Source organism: Trachemys scripta, chromosome 14 (genome assembly GCF_013100865.1).
Source record: "Trachemys scripta elegans isolate TJP31775 chromosome 14, CAS_Tse_1.0, whole genome shotgun sequence".
NCBI classification, from domain to species: domain Eukaryota; kingdom Metazoa; phylum Chordata; order Testudines; family Emydidae; genus Trachemys; species Trachemys scripta.
Window position 1 is genome coordinate 20,514,251 of NC_048311.1, and position 16,575 is coordinate 20,530,825.

A 16,575-nucleotide genomic window follows, 5' to 3' on the forward strand; every position below is an offset into this window, starting at 1 on the left:
CTTATGAAGCCGCTTCCCCCTGGTGGTGAGGACCTACAACAGCACCTCTTAGGATCAAATAGCCAGAATGGGCAGCTGAACTCCTTGACAGGTAAGCAAAGAGACCACAGGAAGAAACACGGGCCGTGTCTTGGAGTAAAGTCAGAGCCACCCTCTGTCTCCCACTGCCCTTAGAGCTCCGTGCCTGCGTACCAGGCTCACCACTCCCAGCAGAGGGGCAGTGACTCCCTCTCAGGCCTCTCTTGGCAAGACAAAGCCCTAGCATGTCCCACTACTGCAGGGTCCAGTACTGGGCACCACAGAGTGGAACACGCCTTGCCCTGCTCCTGCAGGGGATGGCTGTAGTTTGACATTGGAGGGTGCTTGCAGCTCGTTCTAGACTGTTTTTCCTTTTACAATAAAATTGTGGCGGAAGGGAGGGGAAGGGTCTGGTCTACGGTTAAGTACAGGAGCAGGGATCAGGATATCTGAGTTCTATTCCCAGCTCTATCCTAATCTTGCTGTAAGACCGTAAGTCACATCTCTTCTGTGAGCTTGTCCCTCTATAAAATGGGGGAGAGATTTGCCTTTTGGCCTCCAAGGGTGTAAGGACAATGCCTTGGCGCCTTCCCCCTGTGAGATGGCTACGGGAATGCGGTTATCCCTCTTCCCACTGAGTCACTGTTTGCATTTGGTATTTTCTGGCCTTAGACAGAAAATGCAGGGGGCTGGGGAGAGCTCAGGAGGGCTTGCTGAATGCCCCCTTGCTGCTGGTTCATGGCCCACTTTCTCTCCAGTAGCAAGGGATGGGAGGGAATACTTCCCCTGCTCCGCTCCCAGCCTGCTCAGGGATGGTATCAGCTGCAAGAGACAAATTGTGTTTTGAGATCAGACAAACCAGGCTGCCGTGCTCACTCTGGGCTGCTGCCAGGTGCGTGGGGTCAGAGCTGGGTGAAGGCTCCGGCTCTCTCGGACATGCTTTGAAGGAGTTGAAAGCAGAGAGGGCTTTGAAGAGGGGATAAGACTCATGCTGCAGCACATGGCTGGCAAGCAGGACACCTGGGGTCTGTGCTCTGCTGCTGGCTCACTGGGTGACATTAACATCCCTGCCTTCCTCAATGCAGCAGGGCTGAGAGTTCTGCCCCTGCAGAGGGTTAGTGAATTGTGGAGCAAGGTGCTTTGAACTATTCACACTACAGGGCAAAATGTTCAGCTCCTCACAGTCTCTCTCTGCAATGGGGTCTCATCCTCTGGCCCATTCCAGTAACTACCCCCCATCCCCTCTCTGCTCAGGAACCCTCGGGCGCCAGAACGTGGCCAACTGTAACACCAGCAACAGGATCTTCTCTCACCAATACCTCCGCCCTGAACAGCTCCTGGAGGGAAAGGTACCTGGGCCCTTGGGAAGGGCTTCAATGCTACAGATGGGGGTGACTATTTTAGAGCAGGGGTCCAAGCCTTGGCCAATCCATGGGTTCATATTTTAAGCAGCTGCTACCTTTGACTCACTGGCATGGGGGAAGCTATGGTGAAATGGCCACCTCTCACATGAGCCCCACCCTCCCACCATGGGCACAGGTAGGAACAAGGGCTGAAGAACACTACGGTGCATGGGGGCAGAGAAGCAGGGCTGGTACAATACAGCTCTTTCACGATGCTCTTGCCCTATTCCTCTTATTCCAGCCAGTTTGACAGTACAGGGGTGGGAGTCAACGTCCCTGTCCTAAGGGGACGTGCTGCATTGCACAGAGCAGCCTGGAACGTTTCTGCCCCTCCCCGGCCATGCAGCCACCGTCATGGGCTGTTTTGTGTCGGCTTCTCTCTCCAGGATGCAGAAGCCATTTACAACTGGCTGAGTGAGTTCCAGCTGGAGTTCTACGCGGCCAACTTCCTCAATGCTGGCTATGACGTCCCCACCATCAGCCGCATGACCCCAGAGGTAAGGTCAGGTGGGTTCAGGGGACTACTGGTGAGAGCATGGCCACAAAGAATAGGGCAGGGGCAAGGCCCAGCCTCTGCTGCTTGCCTTTTCCAGTGAGTGGCACCACACCGTAGACTCTGGCTGCTGAAGGGTCCCAGCCACTCCCTCTCGCTCTAGCTGGTATTTCTAGAGCATCCATTGCTCTAGTACAAGCACTAATCAGTGCATCGTCCAGGCATTCCCTCCCCACTGCAGTGGGAGCTGCTGACTCCTTGCACTACATCAGCTAATGTTTGAGCATCCCCATTAATGAAGGCAACCGCTGTGTTTGTTTTAGGACCTAACAGCCATTGGGGTGACTAAGCCGGGGCACAGAAAGAAAATCTCCACTGAGATTGGACAGCTCAGCATTGCAGAGTGGCTGCCCAATTACATTCCTGTGAGTATTGTGGGCATGTCTTGTCCTTTGCACCAGCACTGTGGGTGCCCTGAGTCTGTTTTCAGCCAGATGCTGGGCTCAGTGCCCTGTGAGACTGTACTTTTCCTTGGGGTTGTGGCTGGTACAGGTTCCCACTGTGTGTTAATGAGGCAGCAGGCCCAGCAGACTTCATGCAGGTTTTAACGAGAGTCCACAGTGGGTCATACAGCGCGCGATGGAGGGAGAAGGCTTGAGTGAACTGACAGTGATGGCTCCATGGTTTCTAACCTTCCCCATGCAACAGCAGCAGGGATGGCCTAGCCTAGGCAGAGCGCTGCTCGCACAGAGCAATCTGGGACACTCCCAGATGTGTGGAAGTGTCTCAAAGGGCAGCAGGGAATGCAATGCCTAGTTCTCTCACAAGGCAGGTGGGAAGCAAATGTATCAGGGAAGAGCCAGCCATTGCTGGGATGCTAATGAAATGGTCCCTGTTGCTGTTCTCTGTAGGCCGACCTGATGGAGTGGCTGAGTGCCATTGGGCTGCCCCAGTACCATAAGAAGCTGGTGAGCAATGGCTATGACTCCATCAGCATTGTAACAGACCTGACGTGGGAGGACCTGCAGGAGATTGGCATCAACAAACTGGGTGAGTTGCTGGGAGATGCACAGCAGCCATGAGGGTGGAAAGCAGCTAAATCTGTCAGTCAGGTGTAGAATGGTGGAGCCTCTGCCCTCTATGACGCTGGCTAAAATCCAGCCCATCCCACGGTAACTGCACGGGCTGAAGGCATCCTGTGTACAAAGGTCTCCGTGTAATAGCTAGTGCTCAAGGGTCCGCAGCATTAAAACCACAATTGTCCTTCCTGTGGGCCACGGAAACTGAACTCTCCTTTCACTCCTGTGCCATGTGCAGGTCACCAGAAGAAGATCATGCTGGCTGTCAAGAAGCTGACAGACATCCGCAAGAACTTGAACCAAGCAGAAACCAATCCAGCAAGTCGCAAAATCCCTGGGGCCCTGGACATAGTCACCATTGAGTCTGTTGAGAATGGAGAGTCCCAGTCTCCGCACACGCCCAAGATGATAACCTTCCAGGACAGCGAGCTGAGCTATGAGCTCCAAACAGCCATGTCCAACAGCTGCCAGGAAACGCTCCCCATGAAGAACACTCAGGGGATGTCACGGAGTCAGGAGAGCATTGGAGTGCGCTCCAGAGGGTCAGGACATTCTCAGGACAACGTGTTGTCCAGGACCAGCCATTCCCAGGAGAGCCTGGGCAGCGGCAGTGGCAGCAGCGGGCACTCTTCCACACAGCCCCGACAGAAGGATAACGCTGGCATTCTGCCAGGGAGACCTAACCAAGATAATTACGGGAAGGTTATTATCCAGCTGACTGCCCAAGAGGGACTGAATGGCTACTCCAATGGGTCTGGGGGAAGCCCTCTGAAAGAGAGGAACCTCCCCGAAGGGACCGATCAGTACCAGAGGCCTGTGGCTCAGAAAGGCAGTGTTCCACTGTTACAGACATCCAACTCTCTACCAGCAGCAACCCCCTGCACCCCACCCCAGACGCCCAATAAGGGCACAGCACCCTACGTCTTCATGTATCCTCACATCTCCTTGAAATCCCCCAGTGTTCCTGAGCAGCCGAAGAACCCAGCACACCTGTACCCCCAGTTCTCCTCTTCCCAGAGGAGCAATCTCCAGTCATCAGCTCAGAAAGCTTTCTCCTATCTCCATTCCCACTGCAGTGGCACGGAATCACCATGTGTGTCTCCAAAGCCTGGTGCCACCCTGGGCTCCTGGCAGGCTGGAGAACAGCAAAATGGAGACACCTTCAAGTACAAGAAGCGCTCTCACAGCCTGAACCGCTACGCTCTGTCGGATGGCGAGCATGAGAAGGAGGAGGTACCCACTAGCACCTTGGGCTCCTACGCCACCCTCACCAGGCGCCCGGGACGGAGCCAAGTGCCACGCACCTATCTGCAGTCAGACACCAAGGTCGTTCGCAGCCAGTCCTTTGCCATCCGGGCAAAGAGGAAAGGGCCTCCACCCCCTCCACCCAAGCGCCTGAGCTCTGTCTCCAGTGCCCAGGCTGTGGAGGCAGAGGGGGAGCAGGATCTGGAATCGGAGAGAAAACCGACTGTTGCCCAAGAGTCGGTGGATGTGACTCCCTCACCATGGCTGGGCACCAGCGATGCAAGCAGCAGCCAAACAGTGAAGAGCAAAGCTGCAATGCTTGAGGTGCCCACCGTAGGTGGGAGTCCACCAAAGCCTCTTCTGTTACAAAAGCCCCCAACTCCAGATCACGAGCTAGTTTCTAGTACAGGCTCAGATGGTCGGCCCTGTGGAGCCAGGGTCTCTGAAGGCTCCTGCAGCACGAGGCTCTCTGATAATGAGAGAGATGCCTTTGAGAGCAACAGGCCCCGCCGACGCACGTTTAGCGAATCCAGCGTCACCACGACGGAGGCCTTGCAAAGCAGCCTGGAGGACGTCCAGTCTGACACAGAGGAGGAGCTGAGACCTGGCCCAGAGGACTGTGAGATCTCGTCATCGTCCTCTCAGAACAGCTCCAGTGAGTGCATTCCATTTGCAGAAGAAGGCAACTTAACCATCAAACAGCGACCAAAGCCTCCCGGGCACCACAAGGCAGAAGCCACCAGCCTGGTCTCTGAGTCCAGCTCCCCGACAGCTGCCAGTGTGGGGCCTCCCTGCTCTTCTGCTGGGAAGGAGCTGGGAGGAACCACAGCGAAAGAGTTGGAGGTGCTGGAATTCAACCTCACCGAGTCTGACACGGTGAAGAGGAGGCCCAGGCACAAGGAGAGGGAGCCACTACAGACTCTGCTAAAAGCGTTCAGCTTGGCTGGCCAGAGCCAGACTCTCGCGAGTCCGCCCCCACAATATGCACAGGCCCAAGCCGTGAGCATCACGGGCCCAGTGCCGGAGCCCCGGGGGAACGGAGACGTTTTTGATGACGACAGTGTGGAATTCAGAATTGCTGAGATTGAGAAGAGCATCCTGTCTCTGGAGAAGGGGATCAAAAAGCCTCCACTTCCTCTGAAGTCAGCCAGCCCTGGGGAGCTGCATGGAGGTGCTGTCCTCCTGAGGACCTCCACTGTAGGGCCAGGTACATGCAACATATCGTTCGTGTTCAGAGTGAACTAAAAGCTCCTCCTCGGGGGTGGGGAGGGGGGCGGCAGCTGTCAGCTACACCCCTTCCTAGTATGTGTGTGTAGAGGTGCTTTAACAGCAGAGGAGCTTACAGTGGCTTTGTCCTAGCTGACTGGGCTGGGTGTCTCCTCTCCCAGAGCCACTGTACCCTGCATGGGGCCAGGACTGAACTAGGTTTTATCTGTTCCCTTCCAGATGCCTCAGCCAAGCACACGTCCGTTGCTTCTACAAAACTGGTCTTTTCAGGGCCAAAAACGATTTATCAGCAAGTCCTGCAGCCCTCCCGGAATACCATTGCCCCCTGGGCAACTGCTGAGGTGGCAGGATCCACGGCTGTTGCCTGCCCATCGAAGCTCGAGATTGGCAACAAGGCAGCCTTGAGCAGCGGGATGCCCATTTTTATGAAGCCTTTGAGTGTCGCTCCGGATGCAGCCCTGGCTCAGCAGAGACTGGAACAAACCAACTCCTCCCTGACAGCTGCGCTGCAGGCTGCGGAGAAAAAAATAACAGCCGAGGAGTTGGACAGGTGAGGGAACAGCCCTGGGGGGAGAGCAGGGCTGAGTGGGTAAGTTATCCCTCAGCCACATATTCCTTAAGAGTGCCTAGAAACACTTGGGCTAGGTTCTCTCCGCTTCCTCCACAGCTGGGTCAAGGGCCCATCAACCTCTGTCACAGCACTGTTAAAACGTGGTTCCATTGCGCGGTGGAGCCCATGCAGGCTAGCCCCGTTCCTGGGCGGTGCACAGGGCAAGGCCTGAGCAGTGGTTGGGTCCAACCTACCCCTTGGTTTGGGGGAAGCACTGGGGCCCCCTTGCACTGTTGGCTTCAGAGGGCACCAAGGCCTTCACTCGTCACATGGCCTTACCCACACTGCCTTTTCTTTCTTTCCCTCTCAGTCACTACGGGGTTACGCACTCGGCTAATAACATCCTGGAAGACATCAGCAACATGTTCGATGACCTGGCTGACCAGCTGGACGCCATGCTGGACTGAGACTTGGTCCCCTGCCACTCATCCCCAGTTGCTGTGCTAATGCCTCTCTGCCCAGGGATCGCGACAGCTGCTCTGATCTTTCTCCCTCCTGCACTTTAGGGCTTGGAGTGTGCACCTCCCTCACCTTTCCTGGCCCACTCGAGGCATCCCAATGGACTGGAGACCCAGCAGTTCAGTCATAGCCCCAGGGAATTTCCCATATGTCCCTTTGCAGCTGCAGGAGAAGAGCACAAGAAGAGGCAACTACACCTTTCCACCCTCAGCAGCGTTTGAGTGAGTGCAGTAACCCTCACTCCTGTGTCCAGCTCCCCCACGCTGCTGGCTGCCAAGAGCTCCTCTTCCTCTAACCTCTACACAAAGCTTCCTCAGGGGCCTTTTCCTCACTAGCCCCAGTGCTGAGTCCTGCCTCTTATTATTTAAACCCTGCCAAAAGCATATTGGGGGAGAGGACCTCCTTGGGCAGGCACAGCAGAGCCAAGCACTTAATGCGCAGCCCCGGCAGGGCCTGTCGGCTGCTGAAATAAGACGGGACTTGTTGCAGCTTGGCAGCTCTCTGGCTGAGAAGAAACCTGCCTGCTTTATTTGGTGCTTTTTAAGCACGTCACTGTAAGGCAGCGTGTAATCCAAGTGGATTTAAATCCCCACAGCAATGCCGTGGGAGCTGCGCTGGCATAGTCTGTACCCCATAAAAGGAGCAAACAGGCTCAACACTTCACAACAGCTTTGTCAGGAAATTAAGATCTACCTGCCCCACTCCCTAAGCTTCCTGCATGGATTCATTCGTGGTTAAATGGCTCCTAGCCCAAGACTGGGAAGAGCATGGTTTGGGCTAGTCAGTGGCAGTCTGGCTGGAGCATGTTGCTACAGTGGAGGGTGCCCTCTGCTGGCTCTGATTGTAAGAGATCCCTACCCACACCCTCTGCAGTATTGCATATCCAGTCAGTTGGGTAGGAACAGGTTGTTTTTTTGTGGCAAACACGTTCTCTTCTTTCTATGTGACCACTCTAGCCCAACTCCACGCAGGGAGGGAAATAGACCTGGAACAAGACTCAAAGCTGAGTTGGAAGCAAAGGGTTTTTTTAAATGCTAGCAGCATTTGGGGACCTGTGAAGCTGCTTCTTAACCCTACTAAACACTGACCAGCTTCTAGAAGAATGGAGCTAGAAATGACCTCACTGCACTAAGTTAGTTTTAGCTCCCTGACAGCTACTGTAAATAGAAGTTGGATTCACCCACGTCGGCAGGGCTGAAGCAACGGAATGGCAGCCTCATTTTTTTCATTCCTAGCAGCAGTTATAGCTGAATTGCTTTAAGAACAATTTTTTCTTGAAGGATCTGTATGGGGTCACCTGAAATGCCAAACTAATGAATGCACCAGAGCAATAAAAGGGAAAATTTGCACATTTTGTACTAAGGGGTCATTTGTTGCAAAAACCACCAAGCAAATCTAACTTTTTAAAATTAAAGCTAAATTATGACGGTGACTGAAGGAAGCAGCAGCCTTCCTCCTCCCCCCAGGGAAATTTGCACCTCAAACTATTAAGACTGTTTACAACCTCAACTCTCCCTGCACTGGAAAGAGAGCAGCCCCTTGTAAAATCCACCCAGCCCAGCCCATGCAACTCTCAGCGACTTAGCCATTTGTACCATGATCCCTACTGGCAGGAGATGGAATTCATGCCAACCTGGTTTCTACGTAAAAACAAAACGTGTCAGGTGGTAAGGTCGGGCTGTAGACTCGACGCTAACCCATCTTGGCCCTAGCTAGTCAGTATCTTTGTACTTTACGTTGCCTGAAATATGGCCGTGTGTGAAACGGCAAGTGCTACAAAAGTGAACTTTAAAAAATAGCTGCAACCAGTGGCACTTTATAAAAAGGTTTAAAAATAAATCTTTTTAAAAGGGGTTTTCATGTCCCACCAGTTGACTTGGGACTAGTCCAACTTTTTCAATGTTGATAAACTGTAAATGTTTTTTTAAAAGACAAAATGTATATATTTTAAATGTGATTATATATTTACTAACCAGATTTCAAAGTGTCATTATCTAGGGACAGGGATAAGAGAGACACTGGGGTAGAGCTGCATTACTCTGAGCCACCAGAGGGGCAGCAGAATGCTGTTCTTACGGTCAATAACGGAATTAGGTATTTGTTTTTCTCTCAGAGGAATGCTTATTTTTCAAGTTCTAGATCTTTATTTTAAAGATATTGTATGCTGTGTAAATTATGTATGGGCATAACTGTGTCTAACGAACCCCTGTTCCTTGCAGCCAGGGAGCTAGGGAAAAAATAGTCCACGTAATCGCCAGACTGACAGATTTTAAACCATCTGGACTGTTTGTGTTAATCATGCGGTTTGTTTTCCACTAACATCAATTAAGACTTAATTCGATTAAACAGTGGGGCTTTTCTCCCCTTTGATAGTTCTGCCTAATTGACTCAGCTGTCTCTTTCGTGTTAATACCATTGTCCACTTGCTCTCCCTGAGGGTGGCTCCAGGGACAAAATCTTGCCCTTGACTTCAGTGGGACTAAGATTTGGCCTTACATGTTACCACTGTAGGGTGGTCAAAAGTAAGGGAACTGATGGCACAGAGTAATGGTTAGAGCACTGGGCTGGAAGCCAGAACTCCTGGCTTCTTTTCCTCCATCTAATGCTGGCTTATCCTGCAACACTGAAACAAGTCACATCTTCTCTGGGCCTTATCTACATTTTCAAGGCAAGAAAATACTTCCTCCCTAACCCATTTTGAGATCAATGTCCAGCATTGTTACAGTCTTGCTGAGCAGTGCATAGACGGTGGCACGAGCCCAACCCTACTTGGTCTCACTTTTCCCAGTGCCCATTTGACTCAGCTCCAGCCAGTCCTTCACCTTCTCCCTCTTGACTCCAACATCACTAAAATGCTCTTCTCTTTCACCCAGCACCAAAGTGCTTCAGCCATTAACTAAGCCTCACAACACAACAGCTGCTTGCCCAAGTTCATTACTAGAGTAACTGATTACTGCAGCTGTAGTTGGTACAGTGCTCTGGGACCCAGTGGAACAAGAAATGCTAGGCAAATAGTTATTCTGCAGAACAGAGGCGCACAGATATGAAGCGATTTGCCCAAGGGCAAACTGTGAGTCAGGAGCAGAGCCAGGAATGGAAACCCGAAGTGCCAAGCTCCTTTGACCACACTGCCTCCCACTACAAGATGAATCAGTTTCTCTGTGGGGACCGAGCTATGGAGCCCCTCCCCCACAGAGCATGGACGCTCTCGCTAGTATCCATTCAGCCAACTGAAAACAAGCTCCCTCTCCCTGCTGCACAGTATCAGACAATCATTTATTGCCATTCATACATTGAGTGCTTGTGGGGTTTTTTTTATACAATTTACAAGTTTTAATACAAATCAAAAAAATTTTTTACATACATCCAAAAATTTTTAATTTTCAATATAAAATATACACCATTTAAAAACATTTTGATGTAGGAAATTCCTTTCCAAAGCCGTGCACTCATGCCTTTCCGAAACCCTGGTTGGCTAAGGAGTGTGAGGTGACAAGGCTTGTACAGAGGCAAAGGCGACTACCAAAAAGGCTCAACTCTTCTAACATTTTGGCTCCATCTGAGTCTAGCCACGGAGAGAGAGAGTGGCAAGAGGGAAGTATTTTCAGAGTGCTCACCACAGAAAAGGAAATCTACAGGACATGCCCCCTCTAGAAGAGAGACTGGCCAGCTCTGAGCTTTGGCAGCTGCTGCCTTTAAAATCACACTAGAAAACTTCAGGGGAAACAAAAACGAGCTAAGATCTCAGATCCTTGAGAACAGAGCTGTGCAGCTCTAAGTGTGACTCTGGCAGTGGGAGGTTTCATGTTTGTGTCTGACTCCTGCTCAGCTCAGCTTGCAAGTAAAGAGAGAGGTTTTTCCTACCTGCTAACCCTGCAAATTCACCCTGAGATCTGAAAGTCATGCTTGGTTCTTGCTGTCTCAGGCATCGCCAATTTTGTAACTGGAATTTAGATAAGTGTCTGGCCAAGGCAGAATCCAGGTCACTCTCCTGGAGCTATGTCAGCACTGCAGGCCTAAAAGGAGTAAAAATAATAGAAGGCTTAGTCTAGTCTGTAAAATGAGCATATGTGACTGGCTACAGGAGTATGAAGGGGCTGGTTTTACACGGTCACATTTCAGTCTGGAACCACATAGTACAACCCTGCTTTACCTAATCGCCATTGATCAGAGTTCCCAGCCATCTAGAGTTGTTATCCCATGCCCCCCTGGCAACTATGAGCTTGGAGATGCAGACTGTAATCTTTTTCCAAGTCCTCTAATTAGCTCCCTCCAGCTGCCCCCTTTAGGCCTTGTCTACACTGGGCAATCACGTCTACTAGTATGTTTTAACTAACACAATGTTAGACACGATTTTTCCTTCAACCTGGACAAGTACAGTTGTGTTCAAATGTCTGAACCCCAGGATTCACCGGAACAGGCCAATACATTTTAAAAACATGCTTTGTTCCTGTCTACACTAGCTGCCAAGTCATGTTTAGCATCACACTTATCAGTTCATGTGTCTAACATGGTACAATTTCCCAACACAGCCAAGGCATCTGCTAGATTGTATTGGAAAGGCAGAGCCTCCTTCACTTACTGTATCTGACCAAGTTCATGCTTCCAGTGACAAATTGCTAAGGGTCAGAGCAGAATGCCACCCTCCCATTCACAAAACCATACCCCAGCTATTCCAGTGTATTTACGTTGACAGTGGTGCTCACACACACCCCTATTCTCCCCCCAGTACCTATTGGGGATATTGGGGTTTGGGGATGTTGCTTAGAGTCGATCATTCTTGGTTTTGTTACTGCTCTCACTGAAACACAAAGCCTACAAGGGGGAGCAACAGGGAACTGGCTTAGGGTTCTCCACCCTCCCCGTCTGTCAGAAAATGATCAACAGCTACTATTCTGCTCCAGGCCCAAGGTGACATCTGTGTTTTGTGAAGTTACTATGGAAGCACAGATGGAGCCAGGATTTGCCTGACTTGGTCTGGTCTCCAAGCCTGGGAAGGAATAAATTCCATCACTGGCTCAGTATCAGCACTGGGAGTGGTCTGCTAAACAGGCCCACGCATTCCAGTCTGTAGCCAGAGCTAGCACCAGCTCTGTGCAAAGGTGCAAGGTGGCTCCAGCAACCCCAGGCTTCTCTGCATTGGGGCTTTTTACCACTGCTGTAGCCTGCGTCTGTGCAAATGTGCTGTGCTAGTGCACATAATGACTTGCAGCAGTGTGGCGTGGGATAGACAAGCCCTCACATGAAGCTCTCTCCCAGTTCAGAGGGATGCAGTCCATGTGGGAGTTCCCTTGCAGTAGGTCAGAAGGTGGGGAAGCAGAATGGCAGAGCTAACCCCTAAAGAACCAACTTTCCTACAACCAGAAGCCATGAGGAAAAACTGCAAGGGCAGTGCTCAAAGGGGGGAATGGAAACATAGCTGTGGGGAGGGGGATATTTCGAAACACTAGTACAAAAAAGGACATGATCAGAGGGAATTACACTTCTGGGAAGGCAGCCATTTCCCGCCCTGCTTGTCATTCACAATTCCAAGCAGCAGGGAGATCCTGTCGCTGGGCCTGCTTGTAAACACACCTGCTTCCAGGAAAGGCTGGGGGCCCCTGAACTCAGAGTCAGCTGCAGACACTGCCTGGGGCAGGCAGCTAAGTTTAGCCAGATGCATCCCCCAGCCCCTGGTCTCAGACAGTGCTGCCAAAGCAGGATGGTCACAGCGAGGGTGATCTGCATGAGGCTCAGTGAAAGACTAGAAATCCACCATCGCACGAGGGAGACAACTGTAAAGCTGCCTTGTTTGGGGCTGGCATTAAGGGACTCTCCCCGGATGCATGAGAGCTGGCCAGGCCAAGAAGATTATGAAAGCTGGACCACTTTGGCTCGGTCCCCAAAGGGCGCTCCCTGCCCTCTGAAGGCAGGCAGGGCTTGGGCTCTCATACAGATAGTTGTTAGACATGCCCCTAGGGGGAGGGGAGCCTCCATCATGAGATTCAAATAGAGACTCTGCTTAAAGACCTGCCTCCATCCCCACTTCCACAGGTTGGGACCCCAGCAGCCCGCATCTGGACCATGCCACTCTCCAGTCGTGCTGCAAGTATGCCCACTGTCCACTAGAGGGCAGGCCTGACTGCAGCTAGAGAAACTAGGAGGCTTCCATGGTGCAGTGTGGGGCAGGGGAGCCGGAGAAAAGCTGCTTCCAATCAGTAGTGCTCACAGAACGGCAGGAGCCTCGGGGCTCTGACCCAGGAGAGCGTCGGGAAGGGCCAAGATAGGGGCTGGGGTGGGCACATATACACAACAACAGCCTTTAACAAAAGGGCAAAACGGCAGAAAGAGGGTTTTCAATGGGGATTATACCAGCAGCCCTGGATTTCCCCCATCAACCCCTCCCTCTCCCAACAGACTCAGCAGCCATGCCGGGGCCCTGATCTGCACAGACACAGCTGATCCTGGAGGAAGAGTCCGCAAGGGGAAATGGCTTCATTTCAATGTCATCGCGGTACTAAAAATAAATAAATAAAAGAAACAGCGGCCCGCAGGGCAGCCAGAGCTCCCGCTCCCCTGGAGCGCTGCAATGGGGTCAGGGGCCTCAAACCTGCTCCTGGACACAGCTTCAGCAGTGGCCTCTCTCTCTAAGGGTCTGTTGCTGCTTGGCTAGGAGCCCTGGCGGGTCCGCGTGTGTAAGGGAAGCCTTGCGAAGCCTCCAGCGCTATCACTCTTGCCGCGCAGGTCAAGGCTGTGCGGGGACGGGGCCATACGTCCCTCGCCCCACGCGGCATCTCCACAGGACTCCTGCTGCCGGGGTTCAAAACGGAGAATTCATCCCCAGTTTGGTTTCAAACTGCAGCTTCTGCCTCTTTTGGTAACGGACCCGCACCCTGGAGAGGGCAGAAAGGAAGAGCAGCATGTTAGGGGAGAGGGGCAAGTCCTGCAGCTCACAGAGCAACCCGCCCTTGAGAATGGGGACGCCCAAGCCACGCGCAGGTCCTCTGTAGCCAGCTGGCCCTACACACTGCAGCAATGCACCCGGTCCCTGCAGCATGCTGCTTACGTAATGGCATGGCAACATAGTCCACATTATTCTCCATCCTGTTTCTTACGCCTCATCTCAGCCCAAGAACCGGCCAGGAGCTGGGGCGGAAGAGGTCGGCAAGCTCCCCTCCCACTGCCCTTCCTTACCGGATTTCGTGGAGTTTGACGATCTCGTTGACAATTACCACGAGGATGAGGGAGTGGAAACCCAAGAGCCATGAGACCAGGGAGATGTGAACATCGCTAAAGGTTAATGGAGAGTCTAAGTTTGTCCACAGCTTCAGATCCAGAGCTGTCTGCATCACCTGACCCAGCAACCTAATTCAATGAATGGAGACAGCAAGGCTCAGACGTGCCCACATGCCTCCTGGGACTAGTGATGTAGGGCTCAGGCCCAAGTATGCCTGTTCCTGCAATATTATACAAGGCATGTGCCCTTCCACTGACAGGATCAAACTAGGACCCGGCCCAGTGTCCTGAATCCCACTCTGCTGAACGTGTTTCCCAACATGCTTAGGGATTTCATTGGAGTCTTTGTACAGACAGTACTGGGGTAAGTGTCTGGAGCTGTCAGGAGCAGGCTGAACCAAAGACAGGCCCTGCCCCTCCCTGCAGTCTGTAATGGCAGGCCCTGCCCCTCCCTGTGCTGTTCAGCACACCTGATGATACTCACACAACACCCACAGTTAGGGTCCACCATGTGTTAGTGAAGGGACTTTTCTTCCACAGCGGTTTGGTGCGATGGACGTGGGTGATGGATATAAACACTGAGGAGAGAGATGGACGTGATTTTAGTTGCCACCCCAGATGAACGGGGAGAAGGGCTTTGTCCCCAAGAGCCTCTAGCCTGAACTGAAGTGATACTGGTCTGATGGCCCCGCATCCTGCCTTCCCTGCAAGGATCATGAGGCGCTTCCCAAACAGCCTCACCTCAACGCGAAGCAGGCAAGAGTTACCCACATTTTGCTGGTGGAAAAACTGAGGCACGGACCTGCCCAAGGTCACTCAGTGCAGCAGTGTCAGAACCAGGCTTAGAGACTAGTTCTCCCAACTATCTGGGCTCTAAGCACAGGATGACACTGCACTGCTAACATGCAGGAACCAGAATGGGCCCCGAAAGCACAGGGATCAGCACTGAAAAGTTAAGCAAAAGAAGTGGGAGAGGCATAGGTCAGTTAGGGGCTCCCCAATTGAACCCCAGGCCCTCTTCAGAGGCAAGCCACAGCCCGACAGAGAGACATTTGGGCAGACACAGAACTTTGTGGAGTGCATGTAATGCTTCGGGGCTCAGAATTCTCCAGACTCAGCAATGACAGCTCTTGCATCTCCTGCCCAGCAGAGGTTACCCACTTGCAACACTCCCTATTTGCATTCTTGCATTATCCTGACTGTAAGGGTTAACAGTACCGATAACTTCAGCAGAGCTCCCCAAAGAATAGCTCCACAATGCAGACTGCCTCTCTCAACACAGATACGTGGCCCAGCGATACTACAGGTCCCGGTATGCAATGCTCTTGCCTGCATCAAGCAGCCAGAATGGTTGGCTCAAGATGCAGCACTGCATACTGCAGTCTGTTGTGTCCAGGGATCCTTAAAGAGGAGAGTAGAGGCAATCTGTGCTATTTCATTCAGATTAGATGCAGTTCTTGGGCGTGTGGCAGGATGCTAACTTAGCACTCAGTTGGGCTGTCCTTGTTCTGACAGGGAGCACAACCGTCTATGTCAGGAGCTCGGGAGGAATCAAAGTGAATCACAGAAGTGTACGACTGGAAGGGACCTCAATAGGTCATCTAATCCAGTCCCCTGCACTCAAGATAGGACTACATAACTAGACCACCCCTGACAGGGGTTTGTCTAACCTGTTCTTAAAAACCTCCAATGATGGAGATTCCACAACCTCCCTAGACAATTTGTTCCAGTGCTTAACTACCCAGACAGGAAGCTTTTCCTAATGTCCAGCCTAAACCTCCCTGGCTGCAATTTAAGCCCATTGCTCCTTGTCCTGTCCTCAGAGGTTAATGAGAACAATTTTTTCTCCCTCCTCCTTGTAACAACCTTTGATGTACTTGAAAACTGTTATCGTGTCCCCTCTCAGTCTTCTCTTCTCCAGACTAAACAAACCCAATTTTTTCAATCTTTCTTCATAGGTCACGTTTTCTAGACCTTTACTCATTTTTGTTGCTCTACTCTGGACTTTCTCCAATTCGTCCACATCTTTCCTGAAATGTGGTGCCCAGAACTGGACACAGTACTCCAGCTGAGGCCTTATCAGTGCTGAGTAGCATGGAAGAATTACTTGTTGTGTCTTGCTTTACAACACTCCTGCTAATAGAAGCCAAGGAAGCATATAGTCCCCATAGTACAGAGACCCAAATCCAGTGGAAACAGAGACTTACCAGTGTGCAAAACAATCAGACCAGCTGTGAGCTTCTGCGCTAAGAGGAGAGCGTTAGAAAACTTTCCAAACCAGTCAGGGGCACCATCAGCATTGCTGGGAAATTAAATTGGTCACACAGTCATTGCTTTGGACAAAACTTAAAGACACGAGTGTGCTTAATGGTTCAGGCTGCTCAGCTCCCCAAGTACAGTTACAGGGATGGGCTTCTCCTCCTGGAGCCCTGGGGGAAATAGGTAAGAGACCGCCCCTTCCCAATGTAGGACATGGGGAGCACAGGGGGCTGGGGAGCCAGCCTCCTCCCCATGTAGGGGAGTGGGGGTTCTAAGAATCAGAGGCAGGAAGCCCAGGATCACACTGCACCAGTAGGATTTAGATAGCTTTAGTGTACATCAGGCCACACAGCAGGTAAAACATGCCGGCAGGGCCCTGCCCCAGAGAACTTACAGGCTAGGCTCCAGTGATAGTGGCACAGAACCTGGTGGGGTTTGGGGGCTATTTGGAGGAAGAGGGTTTGACGTACACTACCTGAGAGGCTGCTCCAGCAAAGTGGGTCCATGAGAAAGAGAGGGGAAAGCAGCCCAGAGAAAAACGAAGATGGATCATAGGGAATGCAAGGA

The 16,575-nt window shown here is 51.9% G+C and overlaps 2 protein-coding genes across 11 annotated transcripts in view; one reads left to right on the forward strand and one right to left on the reverse strand.

The window, feature by feature from the left end:
• Nucleotides 1-8,917, forward strand: part of CASKIN2 (CASK interacting protein 2) — a 74,954-nt gene extending 66,037 nt beyond the window's left edge. For all 5 annotated transcript variants that reach the window (XM_034790130.1, XM_034790128.1, XM_034790129.1 and 2 more), the window contains 8 exons: nt 10-91; nt 1,273-1,367; nt 1,808-1,918; nt 2,238-2,339; nt 2,826-2,964; nt 3,232-5,445; nt 5,685-6,015; nt 6,386-8,917. In XM_034790130.1, the coding sequence (XP_034646021.1) occupies nt 10-91; nt 1,273-1,367; nt 1,808-1,918; nt 2,238-2,339; nt 2,826-2,964; nt 3,232-5,445; nt 5,685-6,015; nt 6,386-6,482 (3,171 nt within the window). In that variant the 3' untranslated portion in view covers nt 6,483-8,917. The remainder of the gene's footprint in view (nt 1-9; nt 92-1,272; nt 1,368-1,807; nt 1,919-2,237; nt 2,340-2,825; nt 2,965-3,231; nt 5,446-5,684; nt 6,016-6,385) is intronic.
• Nucleotides 8,918-9,791: 874 nt separating this feature from the next.
• TMEM94 (transmembrane protein 94) overlaps nt 9,792-16,575 on the reverse strand; it is a 92,722-nt gene continuing 85,938 nt past the window's right edge. For 4 of the 6 annotated variants that reach the window (XM_034790136.1, XM_034790137.1, XM_034790134.1 and 1 more), the window contains 4 exons: nt 15,957-16,051; nt 14,234-14,327; nt 13,708-13,878; nt 13,334-13,406 (listed from right to left, as the gene is read on the reverse strand). In XM_034790136.1, the coding sequence (XP_034646027.1) occupies nt 13,334-13,406; nt 13,708-13,878; nt 14,234-14,327; nt 15,957-16,051 (433 nt within the window). Of the gene's footprint in view, nt 13,407-13,707; nt 13,879-14,233; nt 14,328-15,956; nt 16,052-16,575 lie in introns of those variants that run through there. The other 2 variants (XM_034790135.1, XR_004648176.1) reach the window with 2 other exon arrangements.